Raw genomic sequence first — 16072 nt, 5'->3', positions numbered from 1 at the left:
ATGGGTTCTTCTATGCCGTGCTGCAGCGTCCAGCAAAAACAGGCATCACGGGATCTGTTCCGTTTGCTATTGTTTCCACAAATTCACCTTTTTTGTCGAGTCAGTATGCGGTCGTTTGATGGCTGTGGTGGGAAAAATAGCGGACAGACGGCACACAGAGAGCTGAAAACGCTATAGACGACTACAAAGGAACTGACACCTGTGCCCTGCGTCTCGCGCGAAACTAGAAAGAACTCCACTTGGTACTCAGGGCATCCTGACTTGGACAGCTCTTCGGTAAGTGAACTCTCATTTGAAAATAATTTCACATTTTCTGCGAGTGATATGAAAAGGACTTCTCCAGCTTTAACAAGATTTAGTAGCAGTAGTGGTTTATTATTACAAAAATACAAAAAGGGAGCAAAACATGATGCCGGCCGCGTCAGTTTCTATTTCATATGTTGAGCACCCCAGTAGCATCTGGCGAAAATAAAGGGACAGGAAGAGGACACCAGGAGAAGTACAGTGGAGGAAAAACGCTAAGACGCTCGTGTGCTGTGCGATGTCAGTGCGCGTTAAAGATCCCCAGGTGGTCGAAATTATTCCGGAGCCCTCCACTACGGCACCTCCTTCTTCCTTTCTTCTTTCACTCCCTCCCTTATCCCTTCCCTTACGGCGCGGTTCAGGTGTCCAACGATATATGAGACAGATACTGCGCCATTTCCTTTCCCCAAAAACCAATTATTATTATTAAGTACAGTGGAGAGCGATAACAGGAAGGGAAGCCTGTTTCACGCACTTTAGTTCCTTCGTATAAATATGCACGCCGTACTCACTGCTCAGAAAACTAGGTATATGTAGAATGGTTCATGCTTAGAAAACAGTTGCACGTCAGATTTCAATGACGTAAGAACGTTGGCTAATAGCGCTATGGCATAAGGTGTTTCTATGTACCCACGAAAGCTCAGACAATTTCTTAAGCATTTAATGCCGGAGATATAGAATGTTAGACCCCGGCAATGATTGTGTTCATTGAACAACAGTGAACAACACCGAACAGCCAACATACGAGGCGAACCGTAAAACCATCCGGACCCCACTGCGGTTCATTGGCAAGAGTTACTGCGGTAAAAGATTGTCGGAGATTACACTAATTACTCTTCTTTTGAAAGCTTGAATTTTCTTGTTCACAATAGTCAAGTGCAGAATCACGTTTCGAGGTTCAATCTACAGGACATTTCTTCTCTTGAAGGTTACTGTACCATACTGCGCTATCATTTTGAAGCTACCTTTTATACGCCTTTCTTTCGAGATTGAAAACTCCGTTGTGAAGCATCGAATGCCGCATAGCGCAAGAGTTCAATAAAGTGGCTGGTTACGCGTTATTAGTATGCGCGCTAAGAAATTGCAATGTAGTAGCCGTTCTCCGGGTCATGTTTAGCAGAAACGATTCTAAGTTCTTAAACCTGCTGTCGTTAATCCGCTCAGCATGCGCAGGTAGGTTTTCGCAATTACGAAAAATTGGGTTTTTCGAAATATTTCCTTGCATTGGCTTCCTGGCATGGTCAGCCACACTTCTGAATAATTATTTAGGACTGAATGATACTTAAAATTAATAAGCTGGACAACAGGTTTTTGTGCTTAGCACAGTGATCTCCTACGTGGTACGCCAGCTAAATATTCTTTTGCCACCTACCGAACTTGACTTCCAAATATTGTTGTATTGGTGTTGCTCTTGTCATATTTAGCCGCAGCCCTTGGAAGACCCAGTGGGAGAGGTACTCGATAAAGGAATGCACCAAAGTTATGGAATTACTTGAAAACCTTTCGCACTTCGTTGGTGCTTGGAATGTCAGGTGATACTTATGCATTCATTTAGAGTAATGGTTCTAAAAACTTAATTATCAAGACATCTATACAGCAACGATTTATGGCTCCGGTGTGTGGGTGTCTGTACATGACACCTAGGGGATCATTTATCCTGACTCTTTTTATCTCATGGGACAGGTTACGCATGTGAATTGAATTATTACTCAGTATTAATATGCATCGTCAAGAAAGACCAATATTTGTATAACAATGTTGAAAAATGGTGAAAGGGGGTACAGAAAAAGGTTACCTCCAGAAAACGACAATTTTTTAATGTTGACATTTCTTTGTGTACAGGTGTCTTGAGGGCTGAGGAAAACAAATTCAGGATGATCTTTCTCCTACTTGCAGCAACTGTGCTGCTAGGTGGGCTCACACCAGTAGGTGAAGTATTGAACGCTATTTTTCTCATGATTTAGAGCTATGGTTTTAATATGTCACGAAATGATTTCGAACTCTTCTACGTAAACACGCAAGTGCGATTTGACAATAAAAAATTCAGTACTGGCATCACAATCTGCTGTAAGGGGTTTAAAAGATTGGCAGAAACTCCATTTTGAAAACGAAACTTCTAAGCATACATTTAATTAGGTATTCCGTTATGAATACTTGACAGGAGAAAAAAAACATTCAAGGTGCGTTAAAAGTAGGTTAATATGTGCAGAGCAGTAGCAAATTTACGCAGAACTGGCAATGTACTTTTGGCTGCGCAGTAATTCAGTTATCTTTATTGCGCTCTAATCGCGGACTTATATAAGTGCATAAATAAACCCGCTAAGATCATAAGCAAATGAAAGCAGCAAAAACGTTCTACAGTTTTGATGTTTTCGCAGCACACTGCATGTGTTAAGGCAGTCTTTATTTCTTTATATAGTTTGAAAACTGGCCACCTGTATCACACTTTATGTGTTCAGACAAGCGTTATTTCAGGTGCAAAAATCTGTATGTGCTTTAGGCTAACTAGTCTCATTAAACTTTTCAGCTCATGGCGGAAGATTTCGAACTGAATAGCTCTGGTAAGTGCCCTAAATTATACACTAATTTGCTAATATTGCGATTCCTGCAATTAAGACGAACGTATTAGTTTAAAAGCGTCGCAGATTGTATGTAAGCGATCAGGCTCTCAGAAAGCGTGCACAGCGCAAAAAAGAAAAGTGCATTTGGGTTTGTTGTGTACTGAAGGCTTCAAGATATCCTAGATTTTATCATGCCCGTAGCCGAAGCGTTTTTCCTGTCCGTGATTCAGTTGGGTGGCAGTACCAGAAATACTCGGACTCCTGTTTCACGTCCCTCAACAGCCCTAATAATAATACTAATTGGTTTTTGGGGAAAGGAAATGGCGCAGTACCTGTCTCATATATCGTTGGACACCTGAACCGCGCCGTAAGGGAAGGGATAAAGGAGGGAGTGAGAGAAGAAAGGAAGAAAGAGGTGCCGTAGTGGAGGGCTCCGGAATAATTTCGACCACCTGGGGATCTTTAACGTGCACTGACATCGCACTGCACACAGGCGCCTTAGCGTTTTTCCTCCATAAAAACGCAGCCGCCGCGGTCGGGTTCGAACCCGGGAACTCCGGATCAGTAGTCGAGCGCCCTAACCACTGAGCCACCGCGGCGGGTCACCTTAACAGCCCTAAATTTTCAGAAATACTAAAAAAATTTCATTCGGTTCCACATCCGTCTCTGGTCTCAATGGGTTGATCTCATCGTCTTGGCGTTTGTCAATGTTTAATTTTATAGATAGAAACCTATGTTTGCTTGATGCGAAAGTCGCATGAAACCTCAGGCGACGTTTCAGATTGCAGCACACTCTCTCTCGGATCTTCTTTCTAGGTGGCAGAGAATCATTGAGTCATCCTTAGCTTAAAGTCTTCTTTCCTTTTTTCTGGTGTTTGAAGAGTGCGGAGTTTCCGGGAGTCCACATCTCATTGTCAATGGAACGGCTGCAAGACCTGGGCAGTTTCCATGGATGGTACGAAAACAACAGCTCAATGCATTTCACATATCGACTCAATAGTGATTGTTTGTGACAGCCTGTTTCCCGTTGAATTTTTTTTTTTTTTTGGCAACCGAAAATGTTGAGCAGATATCAATGTAAACTTAAAGTAGTGTGAAGGAGTGACAACTCAAAAAACGCGTGTTGCTCAGGACGGAGAGCAACGATTCGCTGCGCTCAAAAATTTGCAGAACTCTACTGCAAAGTGCAGACTTTGCTGTCGGGCTCACTTTGAAGTGAGCCCTCGACAGCAAAAACTGCAGGAAAGGAGTGTTTTGTGCGGTGTAAAGGGAACTATTACTACAGGGTGTCGCAAATATTTCGCTGACTTTTGTTGCCGATGATCTGATTCAATTCTCGCCGATGTTTTTTTTTTTCAGATTTAAAATTTGCTCACGTCGTAACGAAGTGGTGAAAGCTGGATAAAAATGGTTACCCCCGGCAGCACGCTTCATAATCGCTGAAGACTAGGAAACCTACACCTAGTTAGCTTCACCGACTAGCCCTAACAAAGGCTTCAATCTGATAGAGGTGCTCTTAACAGAATCTAGCAACATCAGAAAAAACAGTAGCAGTGAATTGATTAACTCATTCTACAGCCTTAGTGCAAGCTCACGACACTCCCTAGTCGTAAGTCCGAATAGGTAGCCGGTCTTCTGAGAGCTCACTGCGCACTCCCAGCCAGTGCCACAGACGTGTGCAAAGAATGTTAACAAATGTTATGAATGTTAAGGAATGTTATGAAATGCTTGCTGTTTTGCATTTCCGGTATCCTATGACATCATATTACAGTGAAAAATCACTAAATCATTGGAATAAAGCAATAGAGCAATTAATAAACATCTAAACAAGAAAAATAGCATATTTTTTGTGAAAAGCGAATGAATAAAAAATGTTTACTTAATTAACGACACCGCCAAAGATAATGCCAAGATAGAAAGATGAGGATCAGTGTGCATTTGGTGTATGTTGAAGGTGAAAAAGCATTTGTGGCTTTTCGGACTCCGAAACAGGCTGCAGTTTGTGTTCTTTAAAGGTGCTGAATGGCGGTTGGAAGGTTACAGAAACGGCCTTGGGCGCTCCATTCACATCATGCTAACTGAAGGAAGCCCTGTGTATAACAGTAATTCGCATGTGTGCTATGTCCGCTTACACTGGCAGAATAAAATTTCCTGAACACTAAATTGACGTTAACAGTGGTGGCTGTTGCTAAAATTTTTTTAAGGTTCGCCTATCAATGGTCGTCACCGAAGCGTTGGAGCTGTTCTGCGGAGGCGCCATCATAACCAAACGTCATGTGCTTACAGCAGCGCACTGCCTCTCCAATAAGTAAGTTCTTTTGACGAAACTTTCATTTTAAGCTTATTCTCCTACCTTAGAAAATATAACCCGATTGATTGTGTTGTTAAAAAACGTGTAGAATAGATGCATCCGAGCGAGGGCTTTCCATAAAATGGGAAGCATATATTGACCTAATCGCGGCTAGAGTATTCGCCGGAAGTGATAGTTTGTTTGGGTTAAAAATATGGGATCGATTTTTCAAGGAATTATGGGTGTGTTGCTAATATTAAGTGTAAATTAGACTTCGTTCTTAGTGAATTGTGCCAACGATAGTGCCGTAGCGTATTGTAACTGAAAACAGTGGCGTTAACTGCCTAACTAGTCCCTGCTGTAACGTTCTATATGAGCGGCCTATATCGAGCTTTGAGACTGGATTGTAGGGTTGTATCATTCCGAAGCAACTCAGGCTATGAGTTACTCCGTAGGTGAGGACTACGGATAGATTAAGACTGCTAGGTATTCTTCAACGTTCGCTGACATCGATGAGCACAAGACGTGTTTCGCCCACGTCGAAATACGACCGCGGCGGCAGAGATAGTGCATATGTCGTTCGGTCACTCATCCCGAGATCTCAAGGCAATCATGGCTGGTGAGAGATATGATATAGAAATTTGTATAATGCAGAATTTGATATGCTTTCCACATGTTCTGAGTATGATTTCATTACATCTTTCGTACAAATTGCACATGTGTTCTGCATGGTGTGCGTGACGTCACACGGAGTTCGTGGAAATTTCGACTTTGATCAGGTGCGTTGTCCCCATAGGCTGTAGACACTCCCTAGGAAAACGTTACGGCTTCGTAAATAGACATGCATTCTTTACACATGATCAAGGCGCAAGCCTGTAAACAGCTACATGTGCGTCTATGGATGTTTTCCACAACTGGTTTAGGAGGCCTTCATATTGCAAGGATATTTGTGTGAGGTTTCATTCATGCAGTGGCATTCATGAAGTGGGATTCATGAAAAAGACGTGCGGTTGTATTCATTTACCTTTCCTTTATTTTGTTAACGCAGCAAGGGTGAGATGGCGACGAGAGGTCATGTATACTACGGCAGCCATGATGTCAAACAAGCTAAAATGGTTGAAATAGAGAAGATGTTCCCTCACCTTCATTTCAAGCGGAAGCCTTGGACACACGACATCGCTATCCTACTGGTATTTCTTCACAATATTTTTGTTTCTTTTTTGTATTTCAATTTAAAAAAATGGAAGAGGATACCAACTTATCACCCGTAAAATAAATTTCAGTCTGCTTTGGCAGTATTGCAAAGGAGCATTCAGACGTGGCTGACACAACTTGATTGTGTAAAAGCAACACACGTCATCATCATCAGCCTGACTGCACCTACTGCAGGGCAAAGGCCTCTCCCATGTCTCTCCAATTAACCCTGTCCTTTGCCAGCTGCGCCTATCGTATCCCCGTAAATTTGTTAATGTCATCTGCCCATCTAACCTTCTGCTACACTTGCCTTCTCTTGGTATCCACTCTGTTACCCTTCACAATCGGTAGCGAGGTGCTGGAAGTCGCAAAGGAATATGTCTACTTAGGGTGACACGTGCACCCCCCCCCCCCCCAAATTACGGATGGCCAAGCGTAATTGGGCCAAACGCGAATTAGTTGAGATAGAACATGTGTTTGAACTGTGGCTTCTGTTCGAGACTCGGTTTTGAAGGTCAGCCAAGCTTCAGACAAAGATTGACGAAATAAAACTTCAGCTCCGCCTGAAGGCTATGACGGGATAACGTTAATAGGTAATGTCCATATAGGCGTAATTGGTCATTCTCTGCTTTACATTGTTGCATAGCGGGGAATCCTCACACCCCTGCTGGTGCGAGGACTACAGCTATGCAAGAATGTAAAGCAGAGAATGACGATTTGCGCATATATGGGCATTATCTACAGTCCAGGTGTAAGGACTCCAGTTGTGGAGTCTTCACACAACGACATATTGTTTCGCAAGCTTAACTTTCCTGCTCCGCAATATTGTTCTGAAATGCAGCATTTTTTTGCTGTCTAGGATAAGATACCGTCTACAATAGTTGTGAGCAGTGGAATGTTATTTTACGCAAAGGTTAGCTAGTTACTTGTATCAGAGGCCTACGAAATCCTTGAGAAACGCAATGGGGTCTACCGATGGAACAACGTTTTTTAGCACCCTGAACAATTCAGGAATAGATTCACCCAACGTGTTGTATACTTACTGACTCTGTACAAGCGCATTTTTTGAGAGAAATTGTTGTTGAACCAACATTTTCGCGCATGATAAGATTACATCATAGAAATCAATATATTCGGAGATAAGTTTTCGGACGCTTGTAGTTTTCTGCCATTTATTCTCAAAAACACCCCCCCCCCCCCCCCCCCCCACGGTTTTCTATGGCAGCATTAGCTGCTGGTGGAGAGCGCAAGGTGGACTTTAAAAGCAACGTTTTGCAACGCATCGGAAGATTCGATCATTCCCACTAATATGTTCATAACAGTGTCTAACAATATTCTACATGTATCTCGCAATTCGCAAAAACGCACCACATTGGTTTTCTACGGGAGTCTTAACAACTCTGTGCGAGCGAAGGACCAATTTTAAAAGCAAGATTTCGCCATGCATCGGAAGGTTACACCATTCCGATCGATATGTTCATAAACGTTTCTTACAATATTCTACCCTTACCTCATAATTAAAAGTAATGTCCAAGAAGGCTGCAGTGTACTTGTCTATGCCAGCATGGATGCCAGAGGGAGGTTCATCCTGTCAAAGTCACGACCTCTTCGGTAATGTCTAGGTGAGTTGATGCAGCCTGTAGAAAACCAGTGCATATGCATGCATATACGCAATACGCAGGGATATATATACCTGCGCTGTGTGTTCAGTCATTCTTACGGCAGAAACATATGCTGCGTATTGAGTCCTTTTATGCAAAAGCGAACGTCTCTCTTTCAGGTAAAGGAGCCTTTCCAGTACTCCGAATACGTGCGGCCACTATGTCTGCCAACAGGGAAGCTGGATGATTTGAGCAAAGAAGTCGTAGCTGCCGGATGGGGGCACATGAAGCCAAGTACGACCCTCGACACTCTCAGATATTTTGTGTTACCCTACCGCCACTCAAAACCGTGCGTTTCATCTCATGCAATACTGAAAGTAATTTAGTTGGTTTCTATGGGTTGACGTTTATCGGAGGTTCACTGGGGGTTATTCTTCCTAAATACGGGACAGGAAGTGAATATACAACTCGTTAACCAAGAAAACAAAAGACAGCACTAAGTGTAATACTACGTCACGTACTTTCCTGCAAACATTCTCGCATAGCGTTGATGAATAAAAAAACCTAGAAACAAATTTACAGCGCGAATAGCATAGTTCAAGTGGTATTGTTATTGGCGGTATTGTTAAGCGGTATTGGCGGTATTGTTACAACCTCTCATGACGAGTACAGTTCGGGTTTGGCGATTAAAGGGCTCAGAGGCTTTTACAAATGGGTGGCAGCGACACGAAGGCTACACCACGCGGGAGGCCCGGCTTGCATACACGGGGTTGGGGCCTGATCACATGGAAGAGGTACGCGTGCCACGAGATCATGGGTCGACGCGTCCCCTGGCTGAAGATCTTAAAGCACGAACCACGTACAGGGTGTGGTCACGTGATGAGGTACACCACCGCCAACGCTCATTTGGGAAAGAAAACCATAAGTAGTAGGGCTGTAGAAAGAAAAAACAAAAAAATACTCTCGTGGTAGAGTGTAGACGTAAGGGTGGCAGAGTTCAATGCCCTTTCTGTTTTCAGCGGGCTCCGCGCTGCGCCGAACGATGGCGCCATGGTTACGCACGAGACCGCGGGCGCGCAGACGGCGCAATGCGCGAGGGTGCTCGGTTCGCTTACACGTCGCCAGGACTACGCATGCGCCACTCGTGTTGCATGACGCAGCTTAAGCTTCATCGCGCAACGAGCTAGCTTCTCCTACCAAGGGACTACAAAGATACTGTTGTAGACTCATGCGCTGTTCCGGCGGCAGAATAGCCCGTGGTCACCTGAGGGTAGACGGAAAGGTTTGCAAACTTTCGTTTATATTCACCCCTGTGTTCTCCCTTCTGCTTGGAGCCATGTTCGCCCTGTTTTCTGGCGCCGACGTCACGCGCGGTGCGCCGACAGCGGAGTCTAAAAGCATGTCATGCTATACAAAAATTGCACTGAATAGATAAGGGCGTGTAAGCATCTGAAGCTTACAGTGTTCTTTGAAGTGATGGCGCCGCAAGACTAGGCAGAAAATAAAAGACACTAATTATTTTACTTCCGGAGCTCACACAAACTTTTCTATATTGCGCTATGCCAGAACGTGTTAAGTAAAATGCGTTATTCACGTAACTCCATGCAATAAAATTGGACACTTTTTTCCGCAACACAGATGGATCGGCAGTAAAAGGTCTTCAATATACAAATGTCAAGGTTGTGCCGGGTAAAATGTGCAGGGAGTATGGCGAAAACTGGACTGAGAGCCAAATGTTGTGCACATTTAAACCCGGAAGCGGAGTTTGCAATGTACGTATTATTTATTGATATTTGAATTGCTGCTATGTGAAGGCTAACGTTAGAATCCACGATAGATTCATATTACCTTGTGCTTTTCTTGGCCCTCTGCTGCTAACAAAGAGGCATGAATCTAGGATTTACCGTGCTAATCACGCTGTACAGGGAGTTCATTCAGTGCACTTTCGGGGACAAAACACTCCAGGACTCGGGAAAAGAGATCTAGGTTCATAGGCGTCACGCCTCTACCAAAGAATATATAATCTTATAATATATAAGAATATAATTGGAGCACGTGAGTCTGACTGCCACTTTCGTAAGTTTGGCTCTAATCAACTCTCTAATAAACGCAGCTCTCCGCTTTTGTTCCCGGGTATGCGTCCTGGAGAGTTTTGTCCCCAATTGTATATTTGTATGCAACACTGTTGTAGCTTTCCAACTTCACTTCTTTACCATCCATTTATAGTGCAGCAAATGGCTCAAATTCGTTTTGACCGGCACTCCTTTGCTTTTCTATACCATATTGTACCTTGAAATTTGCTTCGTTTTCAGTACTTTGGGCAAGCCCTACGCTCTTTTTCGTCTTTTTTCTGCCGTGAATTCGCACCTTATTTATATCCAGTTCTCGAGGATTTTCACCGAGTGAGAACTAACTAAAATAGCCGCGAATTCAATTATGAACAGTATTCTTTTCCTCTAGTTTAAATTGGTAAATTCTCTGTCACTTTCTCTGCCTTACTTATATTTTGAGCTAGGTTGCAGAGGGCAAGTCAATAGGCGTGGAAATGCTTTTCATAATCTATTTTTTCGTTGTCTGGTTTCTTTGTTCTTTTTAGTCGCATACAATTGTTTAAGCACGGCAGTATTCAAAGCAAAGAGTTTTTTTATGTTTTGCGCATATTATCATTGCTTTCAGCCGACTGCAAAAAAAAATAGAGATCGGGGGAACTCTCAAATGGAAAAAAGTCAGCCTGTTGCCGTTTCTTTTCCTTTCCCTCGCTCATCATTGAAATTGATGTCTGCGAGTTTCGCACTTCGTAGGAGGGTTTTAACTTAATAGCTCCTGTACTAAGATGGTAATCAATGTTCAAGATGCCCGAAAGGTACCTTATCTACTTAAATTTAGAAGAAGCTTTTTCTTTCCGCATCATCGTGCTCATAGCGATTTGTGCAGTTTTTGACAATTAAAAAACAATTAACCCCGTCTTTAGCTCATTTTCCCGGTACTAAAAGAGGTCGCGATCGACCTTCATTGGTAGTCATGTGGAACGAGCCAAGCCCATCTTTACAAGCAACTTCTTGAAGCAAGAGAGACCTCCAGACAGAACAGCTATATCCGGCAAGATGATCAGTTATTTCCTCCCGCCTGGAGCACAGAGAAAGATGGCGAAATACTGAGCTGGATAGGCTTTCCAGAAGACACCATTATGGAAAGAAAGTTGTGGTACCAGCTGTCGAGATATGAAACATTGATTCAGCTGGTGGCTTCGTCATTCGCATAAAATATTGGCCCTCACGGTGATTTTGACAATGCGGAGACAGTTGAAGCTCATTGTAATGATGTCGAAGGGGCCCTCGATATCTTCGTTATATCTTATGCCTCGTTATCTCAGTACGCGGCTTAAGTTGTAACTTTCACGTGCCAAAGGGCTTGCCTGTCGCAGTGCATAGACATGACTAAATAGCTGACGTTTCCGGGGTATGTTGCGAGAGCCATTAACACGCTGAACAAGCGATCACATCTAAATATACGCCCACCAGCGAAATATGCCAGCCTTGCCAACGCGAGCACGTTACCTGCGCGGCCTGCGAGCAATTCAGCGTCTAGAAAATTGGTCTTGGAAAAGTGATGACACAGAAGACAGGGGTAAACATAAACCAAATATTTAGCGGCCTTTCACAGATACTGAACTTTATGCGGGACACGTTATAGCAGGGTACCCTTATGAGGGCCTATCTTTAAGAATGTTCATAAGACGTCCCTCTAAAAGAGGGTGACTACGTCATTAGTACGCCTGTTGTGGTTTCCTCTGGGGCAGACTTCGCTGTTTCTTTAGTGATTGACACACATAAATCTCGTTATCTTTAAGCAGCCTTGTACAGGACATGTGGCGGGGAATGCCGGTACGTCATCAGATTTCTTCAATCAAGCTTTTGAATTTAGGTGGCACCAAGTAACAAACGGCCGCATTTGACCTCAGTCTTGATTAAATATTGAAGGCTTTCAAAAAGAGACGCAGCAAAAAAATCAGCGCATTAAAACGCACACATGAAAAATGCAGAACACATCGGGCAAAACAGGTCACTTCACCCACGTGCATTGGTTGAGATAAATGCTAAATGCATGCAGAAATACAAAAAATACGTACGAGAGTGATATGAATGCCTGCTCACCGTCTGATAGTGTTACCTCATGTTTCTGATGTTGTTGTCATTGGAACTTAACGGCGCATAAACACGAGGCCAATATATGCAGCGTACTCTACACGGAGCCAGGTTTACTGGGCACGTTTATAACAGAGTGGTTTTAATTTATTATTTATCCAGGCGAGCTCCGAACTGAACGCTTATGAAGGTGACCGCCTCAGAAAGGCCCGAAAGAGTTGCAAAAAAAATTTTCGCCCAAATCATAAAACGTATTTATGCCAAAAAGAAAAATCTTACGAGCACACAAGCTACGACAATGTCATTGAGCTTGAAAATGTAGAACTAGACAGAACAATAATGTTTTTCCTAAATCCAGGCTGACTCCGGAGGGCCGCTATTCCTACCACAACCAAGAGGGAGGTACGTCCAAGTCGGCATCGCATCGTTTGTCGCCAAACCTGGCTGCGTCATACATCCGCAAGTCTTTACTCGCGTTGACGTGTTCATGCCATGGATAAAAAAGCACATCGGAAAGCACGGGGCCTATGTTACCGAAAAGACCAACACCGAAATAACCGATGGGGATGGACCTGCGATCCCTGACCATTTTACAATGGAGAGTAGGGTGCACCCCCACGCGAAGCACCTCGTATATCCTCCCTTTGACCGGCGTTCAGATCTTGCATCGGAGATTAGGCTGCATCCCCACGCGAAGAACCTCGTGTATCCTCCCTTTGACCGGCGTTCAGATCTTGCATCGGAAAGTAGGCTGCATCCCCACGCGAAGCACCTCGTGTATCCTCCCTTTGACCGGCGTTCAGATCTTGCATCGGAGAGTATGCTGCATCCCCACGCGAAGCACCTCGTGTATCCTCCCTTTGACCGGCGTTCAGATCTTGCATCGGAAAGTAGGCTGCATCCCCACGCGAAGCACCTCGTGTATCCTCCCTTTGACCGGCGTTCAGATCTTGCATCGGAAAGTAGGCTGCATCCCCACGCGAAGCACCTCGTGTATCCTCCCTTTGACCGGCGTTCAGATCTTGCATCGGAGAGTATGCTGCATCCCCACGCGAAGCACCTCGTGTATCCTCCCTTTGACCGGCGTTCAGATCTTGCATCGAAAAGTAGGCTGCACCCCCACGCGAAGCACCTCGTATATCCTCCCTTTGACCGGCGTCCAGATCTTGCATCGGAGAGTATGCTGCATCCCCACGCGAAGCACCTCGTGTATCCTCCCTTTGACCGGCGTTCAGATCTTGCATCGGAAAGTAGGCTGCATCCCCACGCGAAGCACCTCCTGTATCCTCCCTTTGACCGGCGTTCAGATCTTGCATCGGAAAGTAGGCTGCACCCCCACGCGAAGCACCTCGTGTATCCTCCCTTTGACCGGCGTTCAGATCTTGCGTCGGAGAGTAGGCTGCACCCCCACGTGAAGCACCTTGTGTATCCTCCTTTTGACCAGCGTTCAGATCTTGCATCAGAGTAAGCTGCACCCCCACGTGAAGCACCTCGTGTATCCTCCTTTTGATCGTCGTTCAGATCTTGCATCGTAGAGTAGGCTGTACCCATACGTGAAGCACCTTGTGTATCCTCCTTTTCACCGGCGTTCAGATCTTGCATCAGATAGTATGCTGCACCCTCACGTGAAGCACCTCGTGTATCCCCCTATTGATCAGTGTTCAGATCTTGCATCGTAGAGTAGGCTGCACCCCCACGTGAAGCACCTTGTGTATCCTCCTTTTGATCAGCATTCAGATCTTGCATCAGAGTAAGCTGCACCCCCACGTGAAGCACCTCGTGTATCCTCCTTTCGATCGTCGTTCAGATCTTGCATCGTAGAGTAGGCTGTACCCATACGTGAAGCACCTTGTGTATCCTCCTTTTCACCGGCGTTCAGATCTTGCATCAGATAGTAGGCTGCACCCTCACGTGAAGCACCTCGTGTATCCCCCTATTGATCGGTGTTCAGGTCTTGCATCGTAGAGTAGGCTGCACCCCCACGTGACGCACCTTGTGTATCCTCCTTTTGACCGGCGTTTAGATCTTGCATCAGATAGTAGGCTGCACCCCCACTGAAGCACCTCGTGTATCCTCTTTTTGATCGGCGTTGAGACTGGTTTCAATAAACACAGTTCTGCTATAAGACCAGTGTCCTTAATGTCACTTGTAATGACCACGCTCAAAGTCGGACCGTCTATGGCTACCCCCGCTTTCTACTCTGTTGCTGGGTACACTGCAAGTAAACATGCTCATTATACCTACAGACGCGCCACTACGTTGCGGATTTTAAATAAGCAGCTCTCCTGTTGAGTGTATACATAGGTCTGGAGAGAGTGTCACGCAAATAGAAGCAAAGTCAGGTAATATTTTCCATAAGTGCACTAATGAATCTAATGAATAAAAATTCTAAATAGAAGGCAAAAATGGCTGCAACGCCCTATACATGCCTATAGACTGAGATTTCGCCGAGGACGAAATTAACGCAATATTAATCTCTACGAAGAGAAAATAGTGCTACAAACGCGATTGCGAGAATCTTTTCCTCAGACTTGCAATGTTCAGTCAAGCATGCTTCGCGTACTGGCTCCGACCATACTTGTCTGGTTGCAGCACTGATGGGAATACTGATAATGTTTGCAGGTGTTGTAGCTCGACTGCCTTTGGCTTCTCGAGCATCTCCTTCACACTTCCCTACCACCAGTGTCGTGCAAAGCTCTGCAAGCATGATGAGTTTAGGGAGGTGGTAGAGTTCGGGCCCCAGAGACACGGTGGCTCACTCATAAGCCAAAATCAAACCTTCTGCTTAGAAAGCATCCTGAATATCCTCAATGGAGGTATATAAATGTCTAGGGTGCAATGAAAACTTGAGAGTACAATAAAGATCTGCGTTCAGGGTATGACGCGATAGCGTTAAAGGGACACTGAGGAGAACTCTATTTTTTTTTGTTAGCAAAATCTGACAGTTCGCCATTTCATAGCTTTGTTGCCGCTTGTACGGGCGCGAAAGATGCATTTATTTCAAAGAAATTTGGATTCTAAGTTGAAAAAGTTTTTCCCGCCCCTCTGATTCAAACTCAGGAAACTCTTATGACGCCACGGCAACTCTTATGACGTCACAGAACGGAGTGACATGAATCGTGACGTAAACGCAGACTCCGTGATTTCTGGCTGGCTACCGGTGCTGTGCGCAACCTTCCTTTGCAAGCCACAGAGATTCGTGACTTCCATGAAGTAAGGAAAATTCCTCCAAGGTGGCGCCTCTTGCCCAAGGAAGTCATCACGCTTGTACTTGCGAGATTGGCCTGTGGCGGCGATACCTGTATTTTGGTTCTTGCTATTTTATACATTACAAGAGCTTTGTTTTCAGGAAGAGTGGCGTTTTTGTGATCAGGAGCTCCTATTCTATCGATACAAGCCAACTTCAATTTCTCCTCAGTGTCCTTTTAAGAGTACAGTGCGACAGCACTGGACAACCCACCTACGCAAGCACTCCTTCTCTGTCGCCTAGGTTCTGCCTACATGCCCATATATGCGGAATTGGTTATTCCCTGCTTTGCATTCGGAGATAGCGGGGAGTCCTCATACCACTCCTGGCACAGTGTCGCAATGTTGAAGCGATGAGCCAGTGGCCTGACAGGTGGCTATTTGAAATACAGCCACCAGTGGTGTCTGGTGAGACGCAGGCTGGTTTCACCGAGCAACCTCTCGCGACAAATGAGTAATTTAACTGCCAACCTGCACCGTAGTCAGTTTTCTCACAATCCGGGGAGCAGCAGGCTACCACTTGCCACGGTGAGCAAGTTCTAATGACATCACAAGGTCACGTTCTTTAGGTGGCAGGGGGGCTGTCTGGTTTTCTCGACACACCGACGACGCGATGCCCCTGAATGCGATGCTCAACGAAAGGCAAAAAAACAGGCTGCAGGCTTTCACACAAACGCATGTTTAAAGCTTCGACCTCGGCATTTACGTTAACTGGCGCGGTCCAGACAAAAA

At 44.8% G+C, this 16072-nt stretch overlaps 1 protein-coding gene across 3 annotated transcripts; it reads left to right on the top strand.

Annotated features, from left to right (window-relative positions):
- The first annotated feature begins 2150 nt into the window (after window positions 1-2150).
- Window positions 2151-13693, top strand: LOC144104522 (uncharacterized). 3 transcript variants are annotated; one of them, XM_077637601.1, is made up of 8 exons: window positions 2151-2228; window positions 2831-2864; window positions 3746-3819; window positions 5069-5172; window positions 6203-6344; window positions 8129-8243; window positions 9588-9721; window positions 12453-13693. In XM_077637601.1, exons 1-8 carry the CDS (start codon window positions 2178-2180, stop codon window positions 13560-13562), a joined length of 1764 nt encoding a protein of 587 aa, XP_077493727.1. In that variant the 5' UTR covers window positions 2151-2177; the 3' UTR covers window positions 13563-13693. The 3 variants fall into 3 exon arrangements, with proteins under 3 accessions (XP_077493727.1, XP_077493728.1, XP_077493729.1); XM_077637602.1 differs by having other exon boundaries at window positions 2204-2232; XM_077637603.1 differs by lacking the exons at window positions 2151-2228; window positions 3746-3819 and having other exon boundaries at window positions 2850-2864.
- Window positions 13694-16072: the final 2379 nt, after the last annotated feature.

Source organism: Amblyomma americanum, chromosome 9 (assembly GCF_052857255.1).
Source record: "Amblyomma americanum isolate KBUSLIRL-KWMA chromosome 9, ASM5285725v1, whole genome shotgun sequence".
Lineage (NCBI taxonomy): Eukaryota > Metazoa > Arthropoda > Arachnida > Ixodida > Ixodidae > Amblyomma > Amblyomma americanum.
Note: the sequence above shows the minus strand (reverse complement) of the source record. Positions and strands in the feature narration are given on the sequence as shown.

Bases quoted from the DNA above. Each gene is read 5' to 3' on its own strand.
- LOC144104522 (XM_077637601.1), top strand. From the start codon at position 2,178: ATGATCTTTCTCCTACTTGCAGCAACTGTGCTGCTAGGTGGGCTCACA. The intron at 2,865-3,745 runs GTAAGTGCCCTA...TGGTGTTTGAAG, and splicing joins TTTCGAACTGAATAGCTCTG to AGTGCGGAGTTTCCGGGAGT. The intron at 8,244-9,587 runs GTACGACCCTCG...TCCGCAACACAG, and splicing joins ATGGGGGCACATGAAGCCAA to ATGGATCGGCAGTAAAAGGT.